Source organism: Cnephaeus nilssonii (genome assembly GCF_951640355.1).
Source record: "Cnephaeus nilssonii genome assembly, chromosome: 11".
NCBI lineage: Eukaryota > Metazoa > Chordata > Mammalia > Chiroptera > Vespertilionidae > Cnephaeus > Cnephaeus nilssonii.
The window spans coordinates 15490093-15503087 of NC_137082.1; the positions used below are offsets into that span (position 1 = coordinate 15490093).

The 12995-nt window shown below is 40.0% G+C and overlaps 1 protein-coding gene and 1 pseudogene across 3 annotated transcripts in view; both read right to left on the bottom strand.

Moving 5' to 3' along the window:
- Window positions 1–12995, bottom strand: part of KIZ (kizuna centrosomal protein) — a 126161-nt gene that overhangs the window by 98683 nt on the left and 14483 nt on the right. For both annotated transcript variants that reach the window (XM_079784392.1, XM_079784391.1), the window contains exon 4: window positions 7838–7930. In XM_079784392.1, coding sequence (XP_079640518.1) covers window positions 7838–7930 — 93 coding nt within the window. The remainder of the gene's footprint in view (window positions 1–7837; window positions 7931–12995) is intronic.
- LOC307107263 (L-lactate dehydrogenase A chain-like) lies at window positions 3224–4732 on the bottom strand (annotated as a pseudogene). The gene has a single exon. The product of its transcript is annotated as an L-lactate dehydrogenase A chain-like (transcript).

Sequence of the window (12995 nt, forward strand, 5' to 3'; positions counted from 1 at the left end):
TTAACACTATTAAATTAACTGGAGCTTTTATTTCTAGATGATTACCAAAAGTGGAATGGCTAAAATAAGCGTATGTGCATATTTAACTGTGACAGTTATTGCCAGATTCCTTTCCAAAAAAAGTTATAGGCACACACACATTATTTGCACACTGTGTGAAAAAGACTGTCTTTTTCTAATAATACAGTATTTCATAGAATATAAGTTTACAAAGTTTAGAAAGTCTCCCAAAGAACAAGAAATCAAACTTGTTCTGTGGCAGCTTCTGTAATCCCTTATACTAACAGAGGGAGAAAAGCAACAGTGTTTCCCACAAAATTTGTCTTCCTATTGCTGAAATGACTTGTTTCCTTTCCCCCTTCTCATTCACTTTCTCTCTCCTTCCTATCACTCCACTATACGATGTGCAATTCGTTCACTTGTAAGAGCTTTTGACACACAACACACTTGTCCCATAATTCCACTACTGAGAAGAGCAAAGCAATGACAGTTGTATATACAAATGGCTCCACAAAAGGTAAGTTTTAAAAACATTATTTTCATTCTTGACTATGAGAGAAGGCTAAATCCCTTAAAGAAAGATACCCTCCCAACATTTTCCTCAGTGAAACCTTTCTTCTAGTAATTGATAAATGAGTTGATATATTTATTAATTAAGGCTCTGGACCAGTCTTCTGGGATCTGAATACTAACTCTGCCACTAACCAGTTGTGTGATCTGGGGACAAATTACTTCATTGGGCCTCCATTTTCTAATCTGTAAAATGGTATAAAAACAGTCCTTACTTTGTAAAGTTGTTGCAATGAGTGTGTATATACCTGTATGCTTGTATGTATATTTATATATACTTATACTAGAGGCCTGGCACACAAAATTTGTGCGCGGGTACAGTCCCTAGGCCTGGCCTGCGATCAGGGCCATCTTCCCCAGCTGCCCGCAGCTGCCCCCCCCCCCCCCCCGCTGCCATCCACCCCCAGTCCCCCATTCGCCATTGGGTGATCGGTGCCTGATGACTGGGCGAAGGGACCAAGAGGTGGTCAGTGCACCTCATAGTGACTGGTCCAGCGGTCATTCTGGTTGTTCTGCTGTTAGGGTCAATTTGCATATTACCCTTTTATTATATAGGATAGAGGCCTGGTGCACAGGTGGGGGCTGGCTGGCCTGCCCTGAAGGGGGCCCTGGATCGGGGTGGGGGGGTCCCTTCTGGGGGGTGGGGCCAGCCTGGGAGAGGGGCCGCCGATGGTTTGCAGGCCAGCCACGCCCCCAATCGGGATGCGGGTCGCCGCTGGGGGGCGGGGGTAGCCTGGGTGAGGGGCCATGGGTGGTTTGCAGGCTGGCCACGCCCCTGGCTTTTGTCAGGAAGGACGTTTGGAATGACGTCCGGTCTATCCGGTCTAATTACCATATTACCCTTTTGTTAGTACAGATAGAAAAGTCCTTAGAACAGTGCATGAAACATAGTAAGACCAATGCTAGTGTTAGCTATAAATCTGAGCCACACTCCCTACTCCCCATGTGGAAGGCACCCCCAAAAGGAAGGAGTGGAAGAGTTCGAACTTCATCTGAAATGGAATGCACACAGGCTTAAAGAACAGGTCTCCTCTTCCTCTTGCTGGTGGGCAGGCCACCATCACTCACCAGGTGAAGTAGGGGAAGGGGCCTAGGCCCTGCCCTGTGTGAGCTCATAGTCTAGTGAGCCTGGAAAGAAGGTTTTCTACCCTCTCCTGAAAAAAGGGTGGCAGATCTAGTTTTAGGGCCAGGACTTGAAAAACTGTTCAATTTCTCACTGTTTTCTGAACAGAAACACATGTAAATAAAAAGGCTGTTAAAAGCTGAACACAGAAAGACTACTTTTCAACTTGTCATCACTCTAGGTCAAATGAAATCACAACTTTGAGGACAGCAGAGCTGAGCGGTCACCATCCCATGAAGGCACAACAGCTTGGTATTAGAAACCTGGGCAGCCTCTAGGAGCCCCACATTGGGGCTTGCAGTGTTTATAACTGAGCAGTGATTCAAGAAGACTGTTGGTGAAGGAAGCACTGTGGGCTAGTAAGGGTGAGAAATTGGGGCTTATATAGATAACTTTAAGTAATAATCTAACAATCGTGCCCCTCCCCCACTGTCCTTTCCTATAGAAGGCACGACAGGGCCAGGCCAAATCCCTGGGGCCCTCCACATCTCAGTGCAGGCCACAGTGTCCTCCTGCAAGCACCCGTGCCTCCTGGCCTGAAGCAGCAGTCAGAAGTGGAGCCAGGTGAAGCCACTGCACGCTAGGTGCACATCTGTCTTCTCCCTTGAAGTTCTTCAGTTGAGCTTTCAGGTATTTTTCCTACCCTCCACAGCCAATTCAAACGGCTGATCCTTTTATCACAAACGTGAGCAGTTTAGAGACAGGCACTCTTTCCATGGCTCACCTGATTTGGCTGGAATATTTTAGCACCAAGGAGACCTTTTCTTTTTTACTGGTCAATGTTTATTGGGTGTTTTACTTGGTATGACATTTGGATAGTTTGGCTACAGTATTTATATGTAGACTTAGTTTTCTATTATACAGCAATGTACACTATTCTGATATACTGTATATAGTACACAAAATAAGATCTGTTAGAACAGTTATCTACAAGACATGCACTACTGTATTTACACATTGGATCCTAGGATGTGATTAATTGGAGAAAAAGTTGGACTAGGCATGTTGGGTAAAGGAACCACTGATTATATAGCACACAGCGGACACACATCTAGTTTGAAGGGCAACTGTAGCATGTGCAACACTGGCAGTGGTGCCTTTGAGGAGGTGGAACTATTTCACACTAACCAGTTCAGGACTACACCAGATAAGTACCATCCAGGACAGTGGTCGGCAAACTCATTAGTTAACAGAGCCAAATATCAACAGTACAACGATTGAAATTTCTTTTGAGAGCCAAATTTTTTAAACTTAAACTTCTTCTAACGCCACTTCTTCAAAATAGACTCGTCCAGGCTGTGGTATTTTGTGGAAGAGCCACACTCAAGGGGCCAAAGAGCCGCACCACTGATCCAGGATATAGCTGCAGGGTTTGATGAACCATTACTATCTACCTTTAGGAAACTGATGTTTTTTCCTGGGTTGTCTTATTGCTGCTTTAGTCACAGATCAGGAAAAAAGGACAACACGTACAATCTCCAACTATAATCCTGCTGTAGCCTAGACAGTGAAGTGGTGCATTAGAAGACTTTAAAACTGCAGTTCTCTTTGGGTCCCCCAAAGTGTATCTTCACTCTTCTTCATACGAGCCTTTTCCTCAAAGGTCAGAGTCCCTTCACAACATCTGAAATTCCATTCTGTCCAAAGGGACAAAGAACACTAAGGAAGTCGTCTTCTTTTATTCCACAGAGACCCTTAATCATGGTGGAAATTGGATACACTCACCTAAGATTCTTCATTATACTTTCTGCCAAAGCTGCCACAGATAGTCCAATGGCCCAGGATGTGTAGCCTTTCAGTTTGATCACCTCATAAGCATTGTCAACCACCTATTTGTGAGCTTCTTTCCACTGTTCCTTGTCTACGTCAGTGCCTAAATTAGGGTGCAAATTCTTCAGGGAGACACCAGCAACATTCACCACTCTAAAGGCACACTAGCATCTCCATGTTCCCCAAGGACCCACCCATGACAGCTTAATGGGTGAACTCCCAGCCTTCCCCCCCCCATGAAGTACTGAAACTGAGCTGAATCCAGATAGCAACCACTTTCAATAACACGGTCTTTGGATTGCAAACAATATGCAAGTTGAAGTTGGGGGTGTATTTGACAACATTAGGAATGATGACTTTAAATATGTTCACACTACTCTGGACCAAAATAAAGCAGCTCTGCCCCCCTTGTTGACATGCCCCAGCTGTGATAATAACCAGCTTGGAGTTAACACCATTATAATCTTTACCAGAGACAATTTTTGGTGTTCTAAGAAAAAGGCTGCTATATTGGAGATCCATCATCTGTCCCTTCAATTTGTCTCCCAAGATATCAACAAGAGCAAGTTCACCTGCCAAGACCTTCATTAAGATACTAATGGCACAGATCATGCCAACAGCACCAACCTCAATCTTATTCTGGGGGCTTTGTTCTTCCTTAGGAGGATTCACAATCATCTGGTCCTTGAGAGTTGCCATACTGGACTTAGATCAAAAAGAATCAGGAGTGCATGGCAAGTGGGCATCAGTGACACACTGGATCTGGAATTAGTGGCAGCTTCTCCAGTACCCAAGAGAGACCATTTCACCCTCTCCAAGTTTAGGTAAAAATGCAGCATTTAAATGAATAACTGAAATATTTCATATGAAGTGGCTAGGCTGCTTTTATTTGACCAGAATTTCTCCCAACTTTCGAAGAGCATCTCAACCATACTACCTTAGAAGGCAGTGTAGCTGGATGGCTATTAGCATGGATACTGAAGCCATATGATCTAGGTTTGAATTTTGACTCTGCCTAGCTGTGTAGTCTTGGGCAAGTTAATTACTCTGTGCCTTCCTATAAAATAAGCATAATAATTGTATCTACTTCCAGTATTGTTGAGAGTATTACTAGCAAATGTGTTGATGAATATAAAGAGCTTAATGCAGCACCTGACACAGAACAACTCTGCAATGATAATTACCCGACATTACTATTCTCATTAGAAGTGGAAGTAACAACCTGCACAACCATTCTCCACATGACCCTTGCAGAAAGGTTTACAACAGTGAAAGTGGAACGCCCCAAGCAGCCATTAGCCCTGTGCTGAAATCCCCAGATCCCCCAGCCCTGGCAGAGTGCAATCTTCCTGTGAAATATTAAGTTCGCTTCTGCTTTTAGTAGAAAGATCACTAAATTATAGTAAAATTTGTGAGGAGTCAAATAGGAACCTGAGCATTGTCTTTTTGCTATCCATTAACAACAACAACAACAATTGCTAAGAAACTAATACTGAAAACAAGCTTGGGGGATGAATAGACCACTTAAGAGAACACACAATTCTGAAGAGTATCCACTAGATCCATAAAAACATTGGATGCCATATTATAAAACTGAGGTAGAGTTTTACTTAAAAAATACCACACAACTCCTACTTCATTTCTTAGTAGAGCATCCAAATTACTGCTTATGGTTGAAAGTTGCACAATTAATTTTTAAAAAATACCTTTTTATAATTCTGGATTATCATTAAACTGATAGATCCTCTCCCCTTCATTAGTGTTTCCCACTTCAATGGCCACCTCCTTCAGGCCTTTGGTAAATTCCTCCTATCTGACCTGACCCTGATCTCCTCAGTGCCACGAACTTCTTCCTCCAGCTCATCCTGCACAGCACTGACAGCCTCATCTTCTTAGCTGCACACCTGCAATGCAGCTGCTCTGCTCACTAGTCCTCTCTTTACCCACGCCCCCATCCCTCACACACACATGTGATTCTGGGAGTAAATCTTAATTCTTGAGCCTAGTACTAAGTTCCATGATGGACCTTTCCAAGCTCATTATCCACCACTTCCCTACAAGAACACTACCTAGACTTTAGCCAGACGCGAGAACTACACACTGGGCTTTCCTACTCCTTTACTCATAGCATCTCCCAACCCTGGAATGACTATCACATCCCCACTGACTGAAATCCTACCCATCCTTCAGGCCAGCAGATCAAACATCACCTCCTCTATCAAGCCATGGATTATTCATTTCAGAGGAGGAATATGTTCTTCCTCCATGTATCTCATGTCTGCTCATATACACACTATCCCATGCCTTAGAAAGAATAGCAGTTTGTGGGAAGCACCTGAAGGGCAAGTACTGTGGCATTCTCAGAAGGGCCTACGGTGGCTTCTCAACCAGAACACTTGCTCAAAAACTATTTACTGACTTCAACCAGTAAGACGGTACTCTGCTTCAGGCCAGTCTCTGGAGACCAATGACTGGGCAGAGACTAATTCATTCGACTGCCTAAAGAAGAGGAGTGCAGATTTCCATTGAAAAACAACATAACTCATGATAAGGAACCCTCCTGGAATTAGTATTACTTAATAAGGATTAACCAATTCATGATTTTGCTGAAATGTATTTACCTTTTAACTGATGGAACATCAATGGGAAACTGAAAAAAGTAAGATATAAATTTCTCAAAATATTACCTACTTGATTCTTACATACAGTCAACAGTCAAAGCTTTTAAGGAGATGACACTTTTCAGTATAAAGGAAAAACTTCTCTTCTAATTATTATATGTAAGTTTTTAAGGAGTTGTCAGTGATGTATCTCCGCCCTAATTTTAAATATGACTTAAAAGGAGACTACATAACTATATGGCAAGTAAGGAATCAGTTGTAAAATAGAAAAATAAAAGTCTCCTGTTGTACTTAAGTACCACGGACACTGCTGCACTAAGGATGTGTCTATCAGGAATGGCAGAGGAAGACAAGCCAATTTATAGATTAACAACACATCAATTATTTCATGACGAAATGTCAAACACAAACACTGCCTGAATGGTTTATAAGTCTATCACATCACATCATACCATATTTGACATACATCTAATGTCATAGAAATCATTTATCATTAAAGGCCTTTTTATATAGGTCAGGGTTACTGGGGCTTGGTGTTTTATATCTTATAGTTTAAAGAATGTGCCAAATTCTAGGTTTTTTAACTTTTTAATCTTTGGGAAGGAAAAAGAAAACTTCCTATAAACTCAGATTAATGCCTGCTAATGCACAGAAATAAAAAGAAAAACTAAAACCTTCCTCCTACTATAAAAACAAAATAGTGTGGCCTCTGTTTCTTTTCTGATAAGAGTCTTAAATACCAAACAGTTAACTGCATAATAACATTTACTGGCAGCCAGGCAGCCTGCTTAGCAGATATATAAAGCAGGTAAAAGAAGAAAAAGTTAATTTCTTGGCTGAATGATTCCATCGGTAGCTATAGGGCAAACCTGAAAGTCTTTTAGTAAAGTAGCAGTTGATTCTTCTATCAATCTGTAGCACACATACTCTTCCAAGGAAAGCATTAAATATGAAAATCATATCCCGTTATCATCTGTTTCCAGCTTTCAGCCCAGTAAGCTTTTCTTAATGAATGCTGCAGCCTAAGGAACAAGCACGCTGTTGGCTTTTCTGAATAATGGAGTGATGCTACCATTTTTGCTTATTACAATATCGACTGGCTGAGGGGGTTTCACACATAGTCACAAGTGACTACTCTTGCCAGCATGCTCCAAGTTATTACAAGATGTTTTTAGACATTTCATCTAAAAGAGCTTTACTGCTTTTAGTGAAGAAAACATCTATGGTCTTGAACAGAATCATTTATATGGAGATAGGCGGGAGGATTAGAAGCCTGCATTATGGCAGATACATAGCAGAATTTATTTAAGTATTCCTTTCCAGTCTTTTTGTCTGTTGCTTAGATATGCAATCCTTTCTTTCCACTTTATCTGTGAAAGGTTAAAATGTACAAAATTATAGATACAAAAAAAGAAGCAAATGTCACATTTTGTTTACTTTTTCATTCAAAATGTTTCTGGAACTAAGAAAAAAGCAGCTATAAAACATTATCTAGAAAAACACAATTTCACCTCCTAACAACACTGAGATTTTCTCTGGAATCTGTTTTACACCCACCGTGCCTGTCTTGCAGCAAATTTAATTGAATTAGACATTAAAGCAATACTCTATAAGCAAAAGTCTTCAAATAATCACTTAAGGTTTACTCAAAAATATCTTTGTAATAAGATGATTTTTAAAAAAACAATATCTTGAAAGATGAATACTCCAAAAATGCTCTGTTAACAGAAACTTTAACATTTTAATTTGTTACCTTTTCTCTGTCTTCATTTTTCAGTTCACCTTCTATTCCCAGGCTATCTTTTGAAAGTAGCTGCATCTTCTTAAATTGAGCCTCATATTCAATCTAAATATAAACAAAGTTTGATTTTTTTGTGTGGATATTATTACAGCTAGCACCTCTCTCTATTTTTTAGTCTTTACAGAATAGAAGGAACAGTGAAGTAGAAAGTAAAACTGATATTGCTAAGAAAGTCAACTTACCTTAGAAGACAATTTCACAAATAGCACATAAAAAAGCCGAATTCTAGTGTTATGTTTGTAAGTAAAATAAAATTTGATGGATTTTTACTTAGTCTTTCATCAATTTAGGGAATAAAACCTTGATATACTAACTTATCATGAAAATCCATTTACATTATCATGAAAGTAACATCAGACAGTGTTTTCTCTGAAAAGTTTTGTCCTGAACAAAGGAAACGAAATCAATCTTAACTTCTTATCTGTATATCTACATATCATGGTCCTTCCTACTAGTAACAGCAACAGAGTAAATTATTTGCTAGATTATCAACTTAATACTAAATCTGTTTTCTATGAATAAAAATACACTGTAGGCATCAATGATCGGCACCATAGGAATCAACTATGCTCTGGCACTAATAACTGCATAAAGATGTCTGCATTATTATCACACTATAATTAATGAAAGTGATTCCATCATAAAATGACTTTTTCTTAAAAGTACTTTGATTCAATATGTCAGTAATTAAAGTCTAAAAAAGTCACTGAATGTTGTCCATCACAGGTATCAGAACATTTTCTAAATTATGCAGTGATGCACTGCAATTACAAACACACCTCTGAACATAAAGTAGGCCTGGGCTTTGTTTTGACACACCAAAAGTCAACAGATAATAATAACCAAAGTTGACTTGTTTCCCTCAAAATATCTTAAAAGGTATTATATACTGCCCTATTTTTAATAACAGTTTAGGAAGAATTATGGTTTTCTCTATCAGAATGTTATTAACATGATACATGGCAGTAATTATCTAAATAGATACCAAAGTAAATAAAAATCTCATAAGGCCAGAACAAACAATAAAATGAACAATTAAGAAAACACATTTTATATCTCTCTGTTCTATAGGTGAAGGGATTAGCTAAAAAAACATATATACATAACCCATAGACACAACAATGGTGTGGTGATAGCCAGAGGGAAAAAGGGGGTGGGGGCTAGGTGGAGGTGGGCAAAGGTGGGGAAAATGGGGTGGAAAGAGACTTTGCTTGGGGCGATGGGTGTACAATGCAATGTGCAGATGATGTTTTATTGAACTGTACACTTGGCTTTGCATATGGTTTTGTGAACCAATGTCACCCCAATAAATTCCATTAAAATAAATAAATAAATAAATGCAAATTAAAAAATTTTTAAAGGGGGGATGTGGGGTGGATTACAAAGTAAACAGATTTATTAAGTAATCAGAGGTTAAGCAAAAATTCTTTGTTCTGGTAACAACATATGTTTTCTTCTGCTCTTTGAGATCAGTTACCAACATGCAATGGGCATTGCACCTGATGAGGACATTATGGGATCATTTTAGAGCCATATCTTCCAAAGATAGAGCATGTTCACATGGAAACATAAGAGTATTATTCAATTCATTTTGCTGATGCAAAAAAGTGAAAACCGCATTAGGGCTTCATAAGGAAAGGATCAATAAGGAAAGTATCTTAAAGAGTCCAACTTAGATCGTTCTCAATGAATCTGAAAAATTTACTGAACTATAAACTATAGGTACTTTTCTAAATTAATGATTCAAACAAATACTGTACAACATATTTGAAAAAAATGTTACTATGACAAATTGGTAATTGATACAAACTGGAACTCTGCATCACCTACGACCATAGATTTCCACTTAAAACTGCTCTACTCTTTTTCTTTGCCTTGTATTTATATATATGATACTTGTCCCATCCAATCTACCCCCTGAACACTGGAGAGCAGGGGTTTTCAAACATGCTCTGCAGGGGCAATAAGCCCCCCTAGTTCTACTTTCTCTTTTATCTGCATTTAAACAAAGAGTTCTACTATGTTTAAAAGTTGTGCTTTTTTTTTTTTTTTTCAGTTTGGAAAACACTGTATAGGTGAATCTTTCCAAGACTTTCACAGCTAAAAAAATATCTAATAAAATAGCAGAGCATGTGTGTCTGTATGCATCTTTCATGTTTTATTACCTATTTCTTCTCTGATCAGATCTCATATGTTTCTCCTATTTCCACAATACATCAGGGCTTAACTGCATCCTTTCTCTCCAGTGCAGACTCCTGACCCTGTTCTCTTCTTGCCACGTGGCCTAGATCCTTCATAGCCAGATCCGCTGCTTCAGGGGCCAAACTACCCATGACCTGGGAGCATCTGCTGGTCCAGAGCTTCTCTAAGGATAATCCCCACATCCCCTAACTCCCCTGGGAGAAATCTGTTTTAATAAACCCAAGAGCATTGAATTAACCCATCAGGTAACTTGTTCTGTTACTGTATTGCTTCACAGCACTGGGCTTGGTGCTGCCCACCTAAATTTAGGAGGACCTTTCTATTCACTTCCTTACTCTGCACTTCTGTTCAATTAATGAAACCTGTTGACGATGCTCTTCAGTCATGGGAAGAGAAGAAGAAGGTTCTGGCAGATCTTTCAGATCTCTGGGATATCTTTTTATTCTTACAACAACACACCCCTTTTCCATTATGTTTCCTTCTTCTGTATTTTCACTCACATTCCTTCAATATTTCCTCATCATATTACTACTTGGATGAAAGTGCTACCACTATTACCTTTTTTTTCATAATTTTTTTCCCATTGGTCTTTGGAATTGTACAGTAATCCACAGTTACAAAACTGAATAGACATTTAGGATCAGCTTGTCCTGACCTCCTCATATTAGACTTGAAGAATGGGTACAGAGAGTTACATAAATTGTCTGACTTGATTCTCACGTGAATATCTTCTATTTTTTTCGGGCTTCCTCTTAGATGCTAAACCAAAAGATATGGAGAAACATTTATTTATTCAACTAGTTCATATTAATGGGCAAGACACTTTGGCAGCTAAAAAATGGGATTTCCTATAGACTTTGTCCTTCCGGAAGCTGAAGGTCATGCTCTGCCTAGAGGGCTGTCACAATGCTTAGCAGTAATTGAATGAGAGCTCAAAAGATTTGTTCTCCTCAAATTTTATCTTAAATATCTATTCAATATTATAACTGAACATTACTATACAGTTCCAAAGACCAGTGAAAAAAATACATTAGTTCTTATGTAGTTGTCCATGGTCCATAAAAGAACACAACAACAAACATAGAAGAATTAATTTTCAATCAAGTAGGGAGCCCCAATGCTTACTGAGTGCTTATTATGTGCCACACTCTGGGTACTAAAATGATGACATGGAGCTCATAGTGAGCTGAAAGAACAGACGCATGATAAATTATAATACCATGAAGGTAGTGCTTACTGAGATAATTATGACACAGACTTAATACAGGATAGAGGGAGAGAGGCCTTCTAGTTGAAGGATATAGGAGATAATGTGGTACTTTCAAGGAAATGCAGACTGTTCAGCATCTTTAAAATTCTATGGGTGTGTATAAGTGAATGAGTATGTGTAAAAGAATGTGTGCACACCTGTGTGGGAGTTAAAAATAGAGAGAAACAATGGGAAGACATTGGGGTAGTAGATATAGAGAGAAATAGATGGGGAATATGGAGAAAACAGGAATGGAAGGTGGGTGGGCATTGGGAAGAGAGGGAGACAGGAATAGGGGAAAGGGCAAGAGATAGGAGAAAAAGATGGGGATGGAGAGATGGTAGAAGGGGAATGTTGGGGACAGAAATGTGCATGTGTCTGCATTTGTGTGGGAGAGACAGACACAGAATATGTGTGTGTGTGTCGGGAGACTGAAGCTATGGGTTGGTACGCAGGCAGAGACCAGCCTCTGGTCTTTGTCTTGAAAAGGGGCACTCAACGATTTTAGGCAGAGGAGAGACATAACCAGGTGATGACCTCCATGCTTGGGGACCTTCCCTGAGTGCTCTGATATGTCTGCCCATGCCTGGCACTGGAATGTGGAAGGCTAAAGCAGATGCTGGCAATGCTCCATGCAGGTCCCTGGACCCAAAGTCCCAGAATCCTTCTCTCTTGCCCAAGTTTCCTCAGAAACTGGGGAGGCTGCTCTGCCCACAGGAGGACATGGTTAATTCTCCATTATCTGAACTCGTCCCCCATCAGTCCTCAATCAATGACACTTGGAAGCCAATGTATGCATACCCCAAATGCTTTGAACCACTTGCCAGTTTCCCTGAGGTATTAAGCTCCAGGTGCCAACTGCAGTGGTTGGCTTAATAATGTGCCCTGTTCCGGTTACCTGCGCTGCCCTGACTCACTTCCCTACTTGCCACTGACATCCTTTGCACTTCCCAAAGTTTCCACTTACATTTAAACCCCCCTCTCAGGGTAAACATTGGGGCGGACCCAATCTCAGGCAATGGCAAGGGGCACCCAAGGAAACTGCTCTAAGGACCAATTTGGGTCCTTCTATAAAAGTTGCCACTGTGGGGAGCAGGGGGACAAAAAGCGAGGGAAGGACACAGTCTTCACAGCATTACTAATACTACTACTTACATTCTGGAACTGAGTTTATTCAGCCTCTTTATCCATCTGACAAGTGGCAGTATACTGGTAGTCACAGCCCTTTATTTTCAAAACTACTTGAAAGACTTAAAAAGCTCTGAAAATTATTACAGGCCCCCAAAATAAAGTAGCATAATTCATAAAATCAGCTGAAATGTGGTTTTTTTTAAAGCTTTTAGTCCATTTAAAAAATTTACCATTGTATAATAAAGTGGGCCCAGTCTTACAAAGAGGGAGAAATTCACTTTAAATAATTTGGGCAAAATCCCCACTTCTCCCACACTGCTTCATTTTTAAAAATATATTTTTTTATTGATTTTTTACAGAAAGAAAGGGAGAGGGAGAGATAGCCAGAAACATCAATGAGATAGAAACATCAATCAGCTGCCTCCTGCACACCCCCTACCGGGGATGTGCCCGCAACCAAGGTACATGCCCTTGACCGGAATAGAACCCGGGACCCTTGAGTCCACAGGCCGACGTTCCATCCACTGA